The sequence below is a fragment of the Bombina bombina genome, chromosome 5 (assembly GCF_027579735.1).
Source record: "Bombina bombina isolate aBomBom1 chromosome 5, aBomBom1.pri, whole genome shotgun sequence".
In the NCBI taxonomy this organism is placed as follows: domain Eukaryota; kingdom Metazoa; phylum Chordata; class Amphibia; order Anura; family Bombinatoridae; genus Bombina; species Bombina bombina.
Window position 1 is genome coordinate 1,077,285,890 of NC_069503.1, and position 14,999 is coordinate 1,077,300,888.

Consider the following 14,999-nt stretch of genomic DNA (forward strand, 5'->3'; position numbering starts at 1 on the left):
AGTACCAAGGAGTAAGCCGAAAAGGTTAAAATAAGGAGACTATTGCTCCCGACGTGTGCCCCTGACACGCGTTTCATTTAACATTTCTTCAGAGGGGTATGCACCGGCCGTGTTCGTATCTATTTATTTACATAAAAATCCCGCCCTCTATGTCTGATAGGTTCTTGTAGGAGCTTGTGTTCTATTTGATTTGATCATTTCCTTTACTGTTACTAATACTACCTATCACATGTTTGCTACGTCTTGTTCCATATCTGCCAATCAGAGTTCCGTTATATTTCCTGATTCACTGCGATTGGCTGATTTTGTTTACTTTGTTTCGAAATCGTTTCATATTTCTTACTTTTTATATGTGAATGTTATTATTTTTAGGTTTAAAGGGACAGACTAGTCAAAATTAAACTTTCATTATTCAAATAGGACTTGTAATTTTAATCAACTTTACCATTTACTTTTATAATCAAATTTGCTATGTTCTCTTGTTATTCTTAGTTGAAACTTAACCTAGGTAGACTCATATGCTAATTTCAAAGCCCTTGAAGGCTGCCTCTTATCACATGCTTTTTAAATTGCTTTTCACAAGAGACTGTTAGTTGGGGGCTGTCAGAAGATGCCTAGATACGAGGTAATCACAGAGGTAAAAAGTATATTAATATAACTGCGTTGGTTATGCAAAACTGGGGAATCCTATAATATAAATGGCCAAGTGTGTTTGTCCGAAGCTGTCATGCGCAGTAGAGAATGAGCAAGGACAGATGGCCTTCAACAGACTGACCTGGCATATTGGGCCGACCAGGTGTGAGCGGGGCGTGAGGCGGGCGGGGGCGGACGTGGCGCGGGGGCGGGTGTGACATGAGCGGGGCCGGGCAGACGTGAGAGAGCTCAAAAGAGGGGTGAGAGAGCTCAAAAGAGGGGTGAGAGAGAGAGCAAAATAGGGGGGATAGAGAGAGAACAAAAGAGAGGGAGAAAGACAGCAAAAGAGAGGGGGGAGGGACAGCAAAAGAGAGGGGGGAGGGAGAGCAAAAGAAAGGGGACACAGTGATTCCACGGATCATCTTAATTACTGTTGGGAACCAATACCCAAGCTAAAGGACACGGATGATAAGGGATGGACAAGACAGTTAACCTAAACAGAAGGCACCACTGCTTAAAGAACCTTTCTCCCAAAAGAAGCCTCTGCTGAAGCAAAAGTATCAAATTTGTAAAATTTAGAAAAAGTATGCAAAGATGACCAAGTCGCAGCCTTGCAAAGCTGATCTACAGAAGATCCATTTTTGAAAGCCTAAGAAGATGAAAGAGCCCTCGTGGAATGAGCAGTGATTCTCTCAGGAGGCTGCTGACCAGCAATCTCATATGCCAAGTGAATAACACTCCTCAACCAAAAAGAAAGAGAAGTAGCCGTAGCTTTCTTACCCTTATGCTTCCCAGAAAAGACAACAAATAAAGAAGAAGACTGGCGAAAATCCTTAGTCGTCTGCAAATAATATTTCAATGCATGAACCACATCCAGGTTGTGCAACAAATGCTCCTTATGAGAAGAAGGATTAGGACACAAAGAAGGAACAACAATCTCTTGATTAATATTCTTATCAGAAACAACCTTGGGAAGAAAACCCAAGGCAGTACACAGAACTACCTTATCAGAGTGAAAAATAAGAAAAGGCGATTCATACTGTAAGGCTGAAAGCTCTGAAACTCTTCGAGCCGAGATAACATCTTGAGATAACATCTTAATATCCAAAGAATGCATAGGTTCAAACTGAGCCTGTTGAATGACTCTAAGAACCAAATTAAGACTCCAAGGTGGAGTAGTAGACTTAAAACACAGGCCGAATGCTAATTCTGACAAAAAGAATGAACATCTGGCACATCAGCCAGGCACTTGTTCAATAAAATAGATAAAGCAGAAATTTGACCCTTCCGGGTACAAACCCTCCTGGAGAAAAGACAAAATCCTAGGAATCCTAACTACTCCACGAGTAGCCTTAGGATTCACACCAATACAAACATTTATGCCAAATCTTATAATAAATCTTCCTAGTCACAGGCTTACAAGCCTGAGTCAGAAAAACCACTCTTAGAAAGAATCGAGCGTTCAATCTCCAAGCAGTCAGCTTCAGAGAAACGAGATTTGGATGAAGGAAAGGACCCTGCAGAAGAAGGTCATTCCTTAATGGAAGACGCCAAGGTGGAAAGGATAACATCTCCACCAGATCTGCAAACCAGATTCTGCGAAGCCACGCCAGAGCAATGAGAATCACTGATGCCCTCTCTTGTTTGACCTGAGCAATGACCCGAGGAAGAAGAGCAAACGGAGGGAACACATATGCCAGACTAAAAGTCCAAAGAACTGCCAGAGCATCTATAAGAACAGCCTGAGGATCCTTTGACCTCGACTCATACCTCGGGAGCTTGTCATTCTGACGAGATGCCATGAGATCCAACTCCGACTGTCCCCAACTGAGAATCAAGCTGGAAAATACCTCTGGATGAAGTTCCCACTCCCCCGGATGAAAAGTCTATCTGCTCAGAAAAACTGCTTCCCAATTGTCCACCCCTGGAATGTGGATAGCAGACAGACAACAGTTGTGAATCTCGGCCCACTGAATAATCTTGGCTACCTCTGTCATGGCCAAGGAACTCCGAGTTCCTCAGTGATGATTGATGTAAGCCACTGAAGTTATGTTGTCCGACTGAAACCTGATAAACTGGGTTGAAGCTAGCTGAAGCCAGGCTAGAAGAGCATTGAAAATTGCTCTCAGTTCCAAAACATTTATTGGAAGAACCGACTCCTCCCGAGTCCATAGACCCTGAGCCCCTAATGAACCCCAGACAGCACCCCAGCCCAGCAAACGGGCATCCTTGGTTACAATCACCCAGGCAGGTCTGTGAAAGCAAGTTCCCTGAGAGAGAAGATCCTGAGACAACCACCATGGAAGAGAATCTATGGACATCTGATCTAGGACAATCTTTGGAGATAGATCCGCATAATCCCAGTTCCACTGCCTGAGCAAGCATAACTGCAGAGGTCTGAGATAGAACCGAACAAACGGAATGATGTCTATGACTGAAACCATCAGACCAATAACCTCCATGCACTGAGCCACTGACGGCCGTGGAAGGGACTGAAAAGCAAGACACGTATTGAAAATCTTTGACTTTCTTGCTTCTGTCAGAAAAATTTTCATCTCTAGAGAATCTATAATGGTCCCCAAAAATACCACTCTTGTAGCCGGAATTAAGGAACTTTTTCTTAAATTCACCTTCCAACTGTGGGAGCACAGAAAAGACAACAACAACAACTCTGTGTAGGAGTTTGCTAGTTGAAAAGATGGAGCCTAAACTAGAATGTCATCCAGATAAGGAGCCACTGCAACACCCTTCAATCGAAGCACCGCCAACAATGCTCCCAGGACCTTTGAAAAAATTCTGAGAGCTGTTGCCAGACCAAAAGGAACAGCTACAAACTAAAAATGTTTGTCTAGAAATGCAAATCTTAGGAACCTGTGATGATCCCTGTGAATGGGAATATGCAGATATGCACCCTTTAGATCCACTGTGGTCATGAACTGACCTTCCTGAACCAAAGGAAGAATGGAACGAATCATTTTCATCTTGAAAGACGGAACCCTTAGAAACATGTTTACACTATTGAGATCTAAAATAGGTCTAAAAGTTCCCTCCTTTTTGGGAATGACAAAGAGATTGGAATAAATACCCAGACCCTGTTCCTGAACCGGAACAGGAACTATCACTCCCATGTCGGAAAGATTCTGAACACAACGTAAGAATGCCTCTCCTTTTATCTGGATTACAGATAACCTGGAGAGAAGAAACCTGCCTCTGGGAGGAAAATTCTTGAACTTGACACGATATCTATGACCCAGGGATCCTGAACATCTCGAACCCAAGCTTGAGTGAAGAAAGAGAGTCTGACCCCCACAAAGTCCATTCCCAGATCGGGGGCAGACCCTTCATGCTGATTTTGAGTCAGCCACAGGCTTCCTGGACTGCTTCCCCTTATTCCAAGACTGATTTGACTTCCAAGATGGCTTGGACTGTTCCTGCTTGGAGGAAGAAGAGCAATATTTCCCAGAGAAGTTACGAAAGGAACAAAACTTACTCTGCCGACCCTTCTGTTTATTTCTTTTATCCTGAGGAAGAGAATGCCCCTTCTCTCCCGTAATATCAGAAATTATCTCAGCCAAACCTGGCCCAAACAAGGTCTTACCCTTGTAAGGAATAGACAAAAGCTTAGACTTAAAAGGGAACATCCACAGACAAGGATTTTAACCATAATGCTCTGTGAGCTAAAATGGTAAAACCAGAAATTTTAGCTCCCAACTTGATGACCTGTAGAGAAGCATCTGCAATAAAGGAATTAGCCAACTTCAAAGCCTTGATTCTATCTTGAATTTCTTCAAGAGGAGTATCTTGTTGAATAGAATCAGACGATGCATCAAACCAATATGCCGACGCACTAGTAACCGTAGCAATACATGCAGCCGGTTGCCATTGATACCCCTGGTGAACCAGCATCTTATCCATAGGATCTTTAAAGGAACAGCTGTCCTTAATAGTGGTCCTCTTGGTCAGAGTGGAAACTGCTCCCTTCACCTTAGGAACCATCTGCCAAGAGTCCTTAATAGAATCAGCAATAGGAAACATCTTCCTAAAAATTGGAGAAGGGGAAAAAGGAATCCCAGGCTTCTCCCATTCTTGTGCAATAATATCTGAAACACGATCTGGTATAGGAAAAACTTCCATCGAGGAAGGGACATCAAAAAACATATTAAGTTTACTAGATTTCTTAGTAATAACCATGACTGACGCCTCAGAGTCATCCAAGTTAGCCAAAACCTCCTTGAGTAACAAACGGAGGTGCTCTAGCTTAAACCTAAAGGAAACAACCTCAGGTTCAGAAGAAGGATTTACACTATCAGAATGCTACTCAGATGCTACTGAAGTATCTTCCTCCTCAGACTTATGAGAAGAAACACTAGACACAATTGCAACAGAATCAGAAACCTTATACTTCCTCTTGCGCTTCCCCTGCAACATAGGAAAAGCAGACAAAGCCTCAGATACTGCCGAGGATATATGAATAGCCATATCCTGCAAGGAAAAGCCAACCTGAGAAGAAACACAGGGCACTGCAGAAGATTGGGATGTATGAGGATTAGCCTGAACAGGAGATTCCTAAACAACATCCGCCCTAGACAATGAAGGCTCAGAATCAAAAAGTCTATCCTTGTAATGTAATGTTCTCTCAATACAAGAGGAACAAAAAGGTATAAGAAGCTCAACATTAGTATTTAAACAAAGAGAACACGTCACAGCTTGCAGGGCCTCTTGGTCCATCTTATTCCAAAGGAAAAAACCTTAATCAATAAAAAATTCTAAGTTCAAATCAAAAGTTTAATGAAACAAAAAAACGTTACTGTCCTTTTAAATTTTAAACAGACTTTTTTTTTTTTTAAAACTAGAAAATCCTTAAATAAACTGCACAATAAATCTTGCAGCAACAATTTTTCACAAAATGAATGCAAAGACACAAACGTTATAGTCCCTGAAATTCAGACAGAAACTTAAATATAAACAGAGCAGCAGTCCCCCAAAAAGACAACAGGCAACCTCCACACCTCAGCAAGCTCTGCTGAGGTGCCTACCTGACCTCCTTGCTGCCGGAAATAAAGTCAGAAAATGATCCGGACCCCCATACAGCTGCACCGGAGAGAATGCTGAACCACTTCTGAGGAGCTATGCACAGAGCTGCAACATCCAGGAAAAACAGGAAACAGCTAAAAGGGCGCCAAAAACATCCTTGCTATCTCAGATAAGCCCGCCTATTTTGGGAGTGGCCTAACAAACCTCCCGGTAGCCATTAATACACAAACAAAAAACATGTAGACCAAAGTGAAAACATAATAAACGGAGGCAAACATCCCCAGTGCCTGCAAAACTGCCATACAATAAACCGTTAACCTAGAAGGCGGATTGTATATTTAGACAGAATTAACTGTCAAGTTAAGTGCCAAATTATCCTATATCAAAACAGGGAAAGAAATAGGCACTTAATCAAAAATTTGTCCGGCAGCAGGACAGCTCAATTGGTATGAGAGGGGCTTCCTACCTCACATGGACCTGTGGAAAAAGAAAAGGCTGAGTAAACTTACTCAAACTTTCAAACAAGGGCAGTATGAAATTACTTGGGAGGCCCAGTGGGGATTATACCCCACTAGTTCCCAAATGCTTAAAAGCCACCACTTGCTCTACTGAAGAGACTGACATGGACTACGGCTAAACCCCAAAGAAAACCAGAGCAAACTTGCTCTGCGTAAAAAATAACAAACTCTTGATTGAAGAATCAGACACCTATCTTTACCCCTCCTTGTAACTGATACAAGCAATGAGAATGACTGGGGATTGTGGGTAGGGGGAGTGATATTTAACAGATTTTGCTGTGGTGCTCTTTGCCTCCTCCGGCTGGTCAGGAGAGATGTTCCCAATAGTAATTAAGATGATCCGTGGACTCACCGTGTCATTAGAAAGAAATGGCCCGTGTACACTGGCTTTAGGACTAGTAGGTAATAAATGGATTATGTATCTTTTAAAACAATAACAATTCTATTGTAGACTGTCCCTTTAATTGTTATACAGATCTCATGTATTATTTTCTATACTTTCTTATGCGTGCATTAAGAATTTATATGTATATGTGAGGGAAAGCATACTTTATTATACCATGGGTTAGTTCGTAGCATTGGCGATGTGTGTTATATAAAGTATACATATTTATTTTCTTAATTTTTCTTGGATTGAGTCAAATGCTTCCTGATATATTTTGGAAGGGCCTAAAAGCTTTTATTTTGATGTGCTTGTATGATTCACTAAATGATGATAAATAAAGATGATGCTTTATTGTACATCTACAAAACAAATAAATAAAATAAAAATATATATAAAAAAAAGAATAGAAATACCTAGTAAACATCACAAAGCTAAATTATTTGTGGAACTGAATGCAACAGTTTCCAAAGAAATGAAATTTTGTTTAAATTTAGTATATTCTACAAACAAGTGGTAAATGGCTCATATTTATCGATATAAACAAAATGTAAATACTGTTTTACTTACATTATACAAATCTGCAGCCAGTTTCTCGATGTACTGTTTAAGTTTATCTGCTGTTTTCAGGCCGTCCTGAAAAAAACTAGAACAGAAAAGCTTCTTAAATTTTGTCAGACACAGAAAAAATAAAACTTTCATCCTAACATGCATATGATTACAAAAATTAATGCTGAAATACAAATTCTCACTAACTGTAGGATGAAAGTCAAAGCTGTATCCCTTATGAATTGTTTAGTTAAGCATGGTATAAAAAAGAAATGCAATGCAAATTAGTTATGTTCGGCCTACATTTAATGTAATTTAGCTCTTACAGCGACAGTGTAATGAATAAGGGCTACATTACAAGTGGAGCGCTAAATTATTGCCTGTTTGCAGGAACCCAAAAATTAACCAGCCATTACAAGATAAGAGGGCATTGTAGCTTTTTATTAAAAAAAAAAACTGCACTAGGCAGTTTTGGGGCTTTTAAAGTTGGGGTGTTAGAAAAAAAATGGCACTAAAAAATGGCCTTTACATTGCAGTCTATGTGTCAGGGTGCCAGGATTCAGACTGAGATGAGAAGTGCAAAAATAATCACACCTTTATTAATAGCAAAAAATAATTAAAAAGTCCACAAGTCAAATAACAAGCCAGGAATCAAAACCAGAGCTGGTAGTCAGACGAGCCGAGTCAGGAGCCAAAGCGAATAGTCAGACGAGCCGGAATCAGGAAAAAGGAAAACAGCAGAGTCAGGAACAAGCCAGGGATCATGAACCAGGAAGGACGTCAGGCAGCCAGGTAATACACAGGAACTCTCACAAACAGGTCTGAGACAATGCAAAGGCAAAGCATACTGAACAGAGGCCCTTTAAATAATAAGTGATGACATCCCAATTCTGAGACTGCATCCTGTCTCACATGGATGATGCACACCAGTCTGGCCATAAAAGGAAGTGCAGGAATTGAGCAGCATTCCCCACAATGCACCAAAGTCAGGAAGAGAGGTGAGTAAAATGGTTGCCAGCAGCACATGGCAAACACAACAGGGAAAAAACCCTGACAGTACCCTCCCCCTCAACGACCCCTCCTCCGCGGGAGGACAAAAGGCTTATTGGGGAAACGGGCATGGAAGGCACGGAGGAGGGCAGGAGCATGAACATCAGAGGAGGGAACCGAAGAACGCTCCTCCGGACCGTAGCCTCTCCAGTGAACCAAATACTGTACACGGCCCCTGGACATACGAGAGTCAACAATGCTGCTGACCTCATACTCCTCATGGTTGTCAACAAAGATAGGACGGGGACGAGGCAACACAGTGGTAAACCGATTACAAACCAATGGTTTCAAGAGGGAGACATGAAAAACATTGGAGATGTGCATAGCAGGAGGAAGGTCAAGAGCGTAGGCCACAGGATTAACCCGTCGGAGTATTCGAAAAGGACCAATATAACGGGGAGCCAATTTATTGGAAGGCACACGAAGGTTCAAGTTGCGGGAGGACTCTCTCACCAACCTGGTAGGAAGGTACGGGCAGACGCCTACGATCAGCCTGGAACTTTTGGCGCTGCATAGAACGATGAAGGCAATCCTGAATCTGCACCCACGTGGAACGGAGTTGCCGGAGATGCTCCTCCAAAGCCGGAATACCCTGAGACATGAATGAATCGGGCAACAAAGATGGTTGAAACCCATAATTGGCCATGAACTGGGATATCTTGGAGGAAGCATTAATAGCACTATTACGAGCAAACAGTTCAGACCAATTATTGTGGTGATCTGAGACATAGCAACGGAGGAACTGTTCCAGAGCTTGATTAGATCGTTCCGCAGCCCCATTGGATTGAGGGTGATATGCCGAGGAGAAGGAAAGCTGGATTCCCATTTGAGCACAAAAGGAACGCCAAAATCTGGAGACAAACTGGCTACCCCAGTCCGACACTATCTCCTTGGGTAACCAATGTAAACGGATGACCTCCCGGGCAAAAATTTTAGCAAGCTCCTGAGCGGTAGGCAGCTTCATCAAGGGAATGCAATGTGACATTTTAGAAAAACGATCAACCACCATAAGGAAACAGTATTGCCATTGGAAACAGGGAGCTCGACAATGAAGTCCATGGAAAGATGTGTCCAAGGACGCTCACCATTAGCAGTAGGTTGAGGAAGACCCAGAGGAAGACGTCGAGGAGTCTTATTCTGTGCACAAACTGAGCAGGAGGCAACATACGCAGCAACATCAGAACGAAGACCTGGCCACCAGAACTGTCGAGTGACAGACCAAATCATTTGGTTCTTGCCTGGGTGACCTGCGGCTTTAGCATAGTGGTAAGTGTGCAAAATTTTAGTTCAAAGATTCTCAGGAACAAAACACTTACCACTAGGTTTCTCAGGAGGTGCATTGGTTTGTGCAGCCAGGATCTCCTCCCCCAAGGGAGAAGTCAAATTAGTACGTATGGTAGCCAACATATGGTCAGGAGGTATAACAGGAGTAAGTACAGACTCCTCCTTGGACAGAGGCAAAAATTGTCGAGAGAGGGCATCAGCCCTAACATTCTTACTACCAGGCAGGTAGGAGACCACATAATTAAACCGAGACAAAAATAGCGCCCATCTGGCCTGTCGGGCGACAACGGTTTGCTTCAGATAGATAAATTAAATTCTTGTGGTCAGTAAGAATGAGCACTGGCACGCTAGTACCCTTGAGAAGATGCCTCAATTCCTTAAAGGGCAACTAAACCCAAAATCTTTCTTTCATGATTCAGATAGAACATACAAATTTAAACAACATTACAATTTACTTCTATTATTTATTTTGCTTCATTTTTTAGATATCCTTATTTGAAGAAAAAGCAATGCACATGGGTGAGCCAATCACATGAGGCTTCTATGTGCAGCAACCAATCAGCAGCTACTGAGCATATCTAGATATGCTTTTCAGCAAAGAATATCAAGAGAATAAAACAAATTAGATAATAGAAGTAAATTAGAAAGATGTTTAAAAATGCATTATCTTTCTAAATCATGAAAGAAAAAATGTGGGTATCATGGCCCTTTAAGTGCCAGAATTATGGCCAGTAATTCCGTCGCCAATTTCATAATTGCACTCCGCTGGAGACAATTTCTTAGAGAAGAAACCACACGGATGCAAGGAACCGTCAGGCGTAAGACGTTGAGACAAGAGGGCACCTACTCCAGTCTCAGATGCATCGACCTCAAGAACGAAAGACAGGACAGGGTTAGGATGAGCCAGAACTGGAGCGGCAGCAAAGGCAGTCTTAAGACTATCAAAGGCCTTAATGGCAGTAGGTGACCAATGGAGTGGATCATTCTCTTTACGGGTCATGTCTGTGATAGGTTTGACCAAGGAGGAAAAGTTTTTAATAAACTTTCTATAGTAATTGGCGAACCCCAAAAAACGTTGAATAGACCGAAGACCAACTGGGCGAGGCCACTGCAGAACTGCAGATAACTTGTCAGGATCCATGGAGAACCCTGCAACGGAGATAACATAACCTAAGAAGGTTACTTGAGTCTGATGGAACTCACATTTCTCGAGTTTACAAAACAGGCCATTCTCACGTAGTCTCTGAAGAACCCGTGTAACATCAAAACGATGGAGCTCCTCTCATATCAAGTTTAGTAAAGACCGTAGCTCCCTTGAGGCGGTCAAAGAGTGCCGTAATAAGCAGAATAGGGTAAGCATTCTTAATGGTAAGACGATAAAGACCCTTATAATCGATACATGGTCTTAACTCGCCCCCCTTTTTCTTCACAAAGAAGAAGCCAGCCCCTGCAGGAGAGCAGGATTTGCGGATGATCCCCCGCGACAGAGCATCGGCAACATACTCCTCCATAGCACAATTCTCTGCAACAGACAGAGGGTACACCCGGCCCCCGAGGAGGAATGGCTCCGGGTTGCAGGTCTATGGCACAATCGTAAGACCAGTGAGGAGGCAACGTACCAGCACGCACCTTGTCAAACACATCTAGGAACTCTCGGTACTCCTCTGGCAATTGAGAAACCAAAGAAGTGCACAAGACTTTAACTGGTTTCTGAAGACAAGTGGAAATACATTGTGGGGACCATGACAAAATTTCGGACCTGCGCCAGTTGAGACTGGGATTGTGCTTTTGGAGCCAGGGATAACCCAGAACAACCGGAAAATGCGGAGAGTTTATCACATGGAAATGGAGGGTTTCAAAATGGAGAGCCCCAACAGCCATGGACAACGGAGCAGGTTCGTGAGTAACGAGTGCGGGCTGAAGGGGCCTGCCATCAATGGCCTCAATAGCAAGCGGAACGGACCGAGGCAAAACAGGAATGGAGTGCTTTGATACAAAAGCACTGTCAATGAAATAGCCCGCAGCACCGGAGTCAACAAGAGCCTGGGTGACTATGGAGGAGTCCACCCAGGAAAGGACAACCGTGACCAAAGGTTTCTCCTTAAGCGGTTCCGGGGACGAGGATAAACCACCCAAGGTCTGCCCCCGACAGGACCTTAGGTGCGAGCGTTTCTCGGCTGTGTAGGACAAGACTTCAAAAGGTGGCCCTGTAACCCACAATAGAGGCAGAGCCCCTCCCTCCTCCTAAAGGCCCTCTCCGCCGCGGAGAGACGCGTGAATCCCAGCTGCATTGGCTCAGCAGTACCTGGTGACTCGGGAACCAGGTGGCATGGGAGGAGAGGGAGGCATGGGTGGGAGGGAGGAGAGGGAGGCATGGGTGGGAACGAACATGTAGGAGACAACGGAACAGGAGGCTTCCACAAGCGCTCCTTGAAAGAGGGCCTCTCTCTGAGTCTGATGGCAATTAGGATCAAAAAAGACACCAATGCCTCGAGATCCTCTGGTAAATCTCTGGAAGCAACTTCGTCTTTAATCGCATCAGAGAGCCCATGAAAGAAGGCGGCAACAAGGGCTTCATTGTTCCAACCTACCTCTGCGGCAAGCGTACAGAACTCAATAGCATACTGAGCAACAGATCTTGTACCTTGCTGAATTGACATGAGTCGTTTAGCAGCAGAGGAGGAGCAAGCCGAAACATCAAATACCCTTCGAAACGAGGCCACAAATTCAGGGTAGTTTGAAATCACAGGTTTATTAGTCTCCCACAAGGGATTAGCCCAGGCAAGAGCTGTGTCAGAGAGTAACGAGATGAGAAATCCCACCTTAGCTCTGTCAGAGGGAAACGCCTGAGGTAACATCTCAAAGTAAATGCCCATCTGGTTCAAAAACCCTCTGCACTGAATAGGATCACTTCCATATCGCTGAGGTAGAGGTGCAGAACCGGACATGCTCCTGGTAGGCATAGGTGCAGCAGTGGAAACAGGAGCAGCCATAACTTGCGGGACACTTTGGTCCAAATGTGCAGTGCGAGTCAGCAGGGTTTGCAGGGCTAGTGCAAATTTATCCAAGCGGTGATCCTGTTCATCCATCCTGGAAATGATGGCAGGTAAAGGTGGATTATTAGCACCATCAGGATTCATGGCCTTTGCGTAATGCCAGGGTGCCAGGAATCAGACTGAGACGAGAAGTGCAAAAATAATCACACCTTTATTAAGAGCAAAAAATAATAAAAAATCCACAAGTCAAATAACAAGCCAGGAGTCAAAACCAGAGCTGGTAGTCAGACGAGCCGAGTCAGGAGCCAAAGCGAATAGTCAGACGAGCCGGAATCAGGAACAAGGAAAACAGCAGAGTCAGGAACAAGCCAGGGATCAGGAACCAGGAAGGAAGTCAGGCAGCCAGGTAATACACAGGAACTCTCACAAACAGGTCTGAGACAACGCAAAGGCAAAGCATACTGAACAGAGGCCCTTTAAATAATAAGTGATGACATCCCAATTCTGAGACTGCATCCTGTCTCACATGGATGATGCACACCAGTCTAGCCATAAAAGGAAGATCAGGAATTGAGCAGCATCCCCCAAAATGCACCAAAGTCAGGAAGAGAGGTGAGTAAAATGGCTGCCAACAGCACATGGCAAACACAACAGGGAAAAAACCCTGACACTATGGGAACTGTGTGTTCCCATAGACTGCAATGTAAATATATATGTATATGATTTTATATATATATATATATATATATATATATATATATATATATATATATATATATATATATATATATATATATATATATTTATGTGTTATTATGTGTATATACATAAGTATTTATATAGCATACTTTTATATCCCTTAATGATTGTATGCAATAACAAAATCAGACAAACGGCACATTTCTGTGTTGTAATAATTCTAATATATTTATTTTGTGAGTTCTCTAAAATCACATTTCCAATTTAACACTGAAACATTATATAATATTTTGCTTTTAAATCTTTAGTTATATTTATCTGCTATCATTTATTTTCCATCAATGATTCATGTTAATCTTGTGCTCATGAATTTAATGATCTCCTCTCTGTTTTCTTGCTCTCAGGATATTTAACTTGGGACACATTTCTATAAAGACCATATTCACACATGTAAATCCAATTTATTCTGAAATTATGCTCAGGGTTTTGGAATCAGAATCAAGACTAGGAAAAGAAAACAAAAATGTTTGGCTGCCTTAAATCTCATCCATGATGTGACACTTTGTGGTCACTTAAAACTTAATAACTTGACACAACTAAAAGCAAACACTGGCTGCATCTCTAAGCAAACAGCACAAGCTTCCAGATTTTAGGCTCCTTAAGCCTTGCTGTGCTCTACTAACCAAGTATGTTTTAATACTTTCCTTTTCAAATTTAAACCAAGCTAAAGAAAAAAGCTAAAAGACTATTGTGGGTTTCGCACTGGCCCCAGATCGTCATTTTGGTACAAGCGCTCTTTAAAATGTATCCTACACCAGTGACAGACTTTAGTTTATACACCATTGGCCATGAGCAGTTCTAGCAAGTGAAATAAATGTGCAGATCTCAAAGGCGCCTGCTGCTATGAATCAGTAAAGTAGGGTATCTTTTTTGCACGCCCAGTACTCTGCATAGATCAAGGGGAATGGCAAAGTGGGAAGACAACAATAAAAAATAAATAAAGGTATTAATAAGTGAAGAAAATAAGGTCCACAATCTGTACCTTTTCCCAACCATTATTATTTAGCTTTTTGGTCAACATTTTGCTATTTCACGATCTAGAACCTATCCTGATTGTGATACCCCAAAACTCTAATAATATAACACAGTGATGTAAAACGGCAAATTCAGTGTTCTAATCAGTTTATATAAAAAATATTACACAAGGAGAAGAATGTATGCTCAAAGAAACATTGCTTAAAGGGACAGTATATGCCGAAATTAAATAGATAGGATGTGCATTACTAATAAGATTAACGGGGCATGAAACACATTTTTTCTTTTATGATTCAGATAGAGCATACAATTGTAACCAAAAAATTCCAATTTACATCTAGTATTGAATTTGCTTTGTTCTCATAATATTCTTTGTTGAAAAACATACCTAGGTAGGTAGCATCCACATGAGCAGAGCACTACATACCAGCAAACACTGCAGACATGTAGTGCTCTTAAAAGTATATTTTGTAAGCTGCTGCCAAACATGTGCACGCTTCTACATATCTGCTTCTCAACAAGGATACCAAGAGAATGAAGATCACTTGGTAACAGAAGTAAACTGGAAACATTGTGTTCTATTTCAGTCATGAAAGAAACAAAAATGTGGGTTTTATGTCCCTTTATGGAACCGGAGCTGCAAAATACTGGTGCATTTATTAGTAGATAGGCTATTATGGGCATCAAGTTTTGGTTTATAGCGGACACTGGGTGTGCTATGCCTTGGGTCTCTGAGCAGGTGCAAGCTGTCAATACAGGTGAATAGCATATACCACTGGTTTTAAAACCGGTTCTTAGGCCTCCCTAACAGGTAAGATT

The 14,999-nt window shown here is 42.3% G+C and overlaps 1 protein-coding gene across 4 annotated transcripts in view; it reads right to left on the reverse strand.

Annotated features, from left to right (window-relative positions):
- Positions 1-14,999, reverse strand: part of ASAP1 (ArfGAP with SH3 domain, ankyrin repeat and PH domain 1) — a 722,698-nt gene that overhangs the window by 199,869 nt on the left and 507,830 nt on the right. For all 4 annotated transcript variants that reach the window (XM_053715362.1, XM_053715363.1, XM_053715364.1 and 1 more), the window contains one exon: positions 7,138-7,213. In XM_053715362.1, coding sequence (XP_053571337.1) covers positions 7,138-7,213 — 76 coding nt within the window. The remainder of the gene's footprint in view (positions 1-7,137; positions 7,214-14,999) is intronic.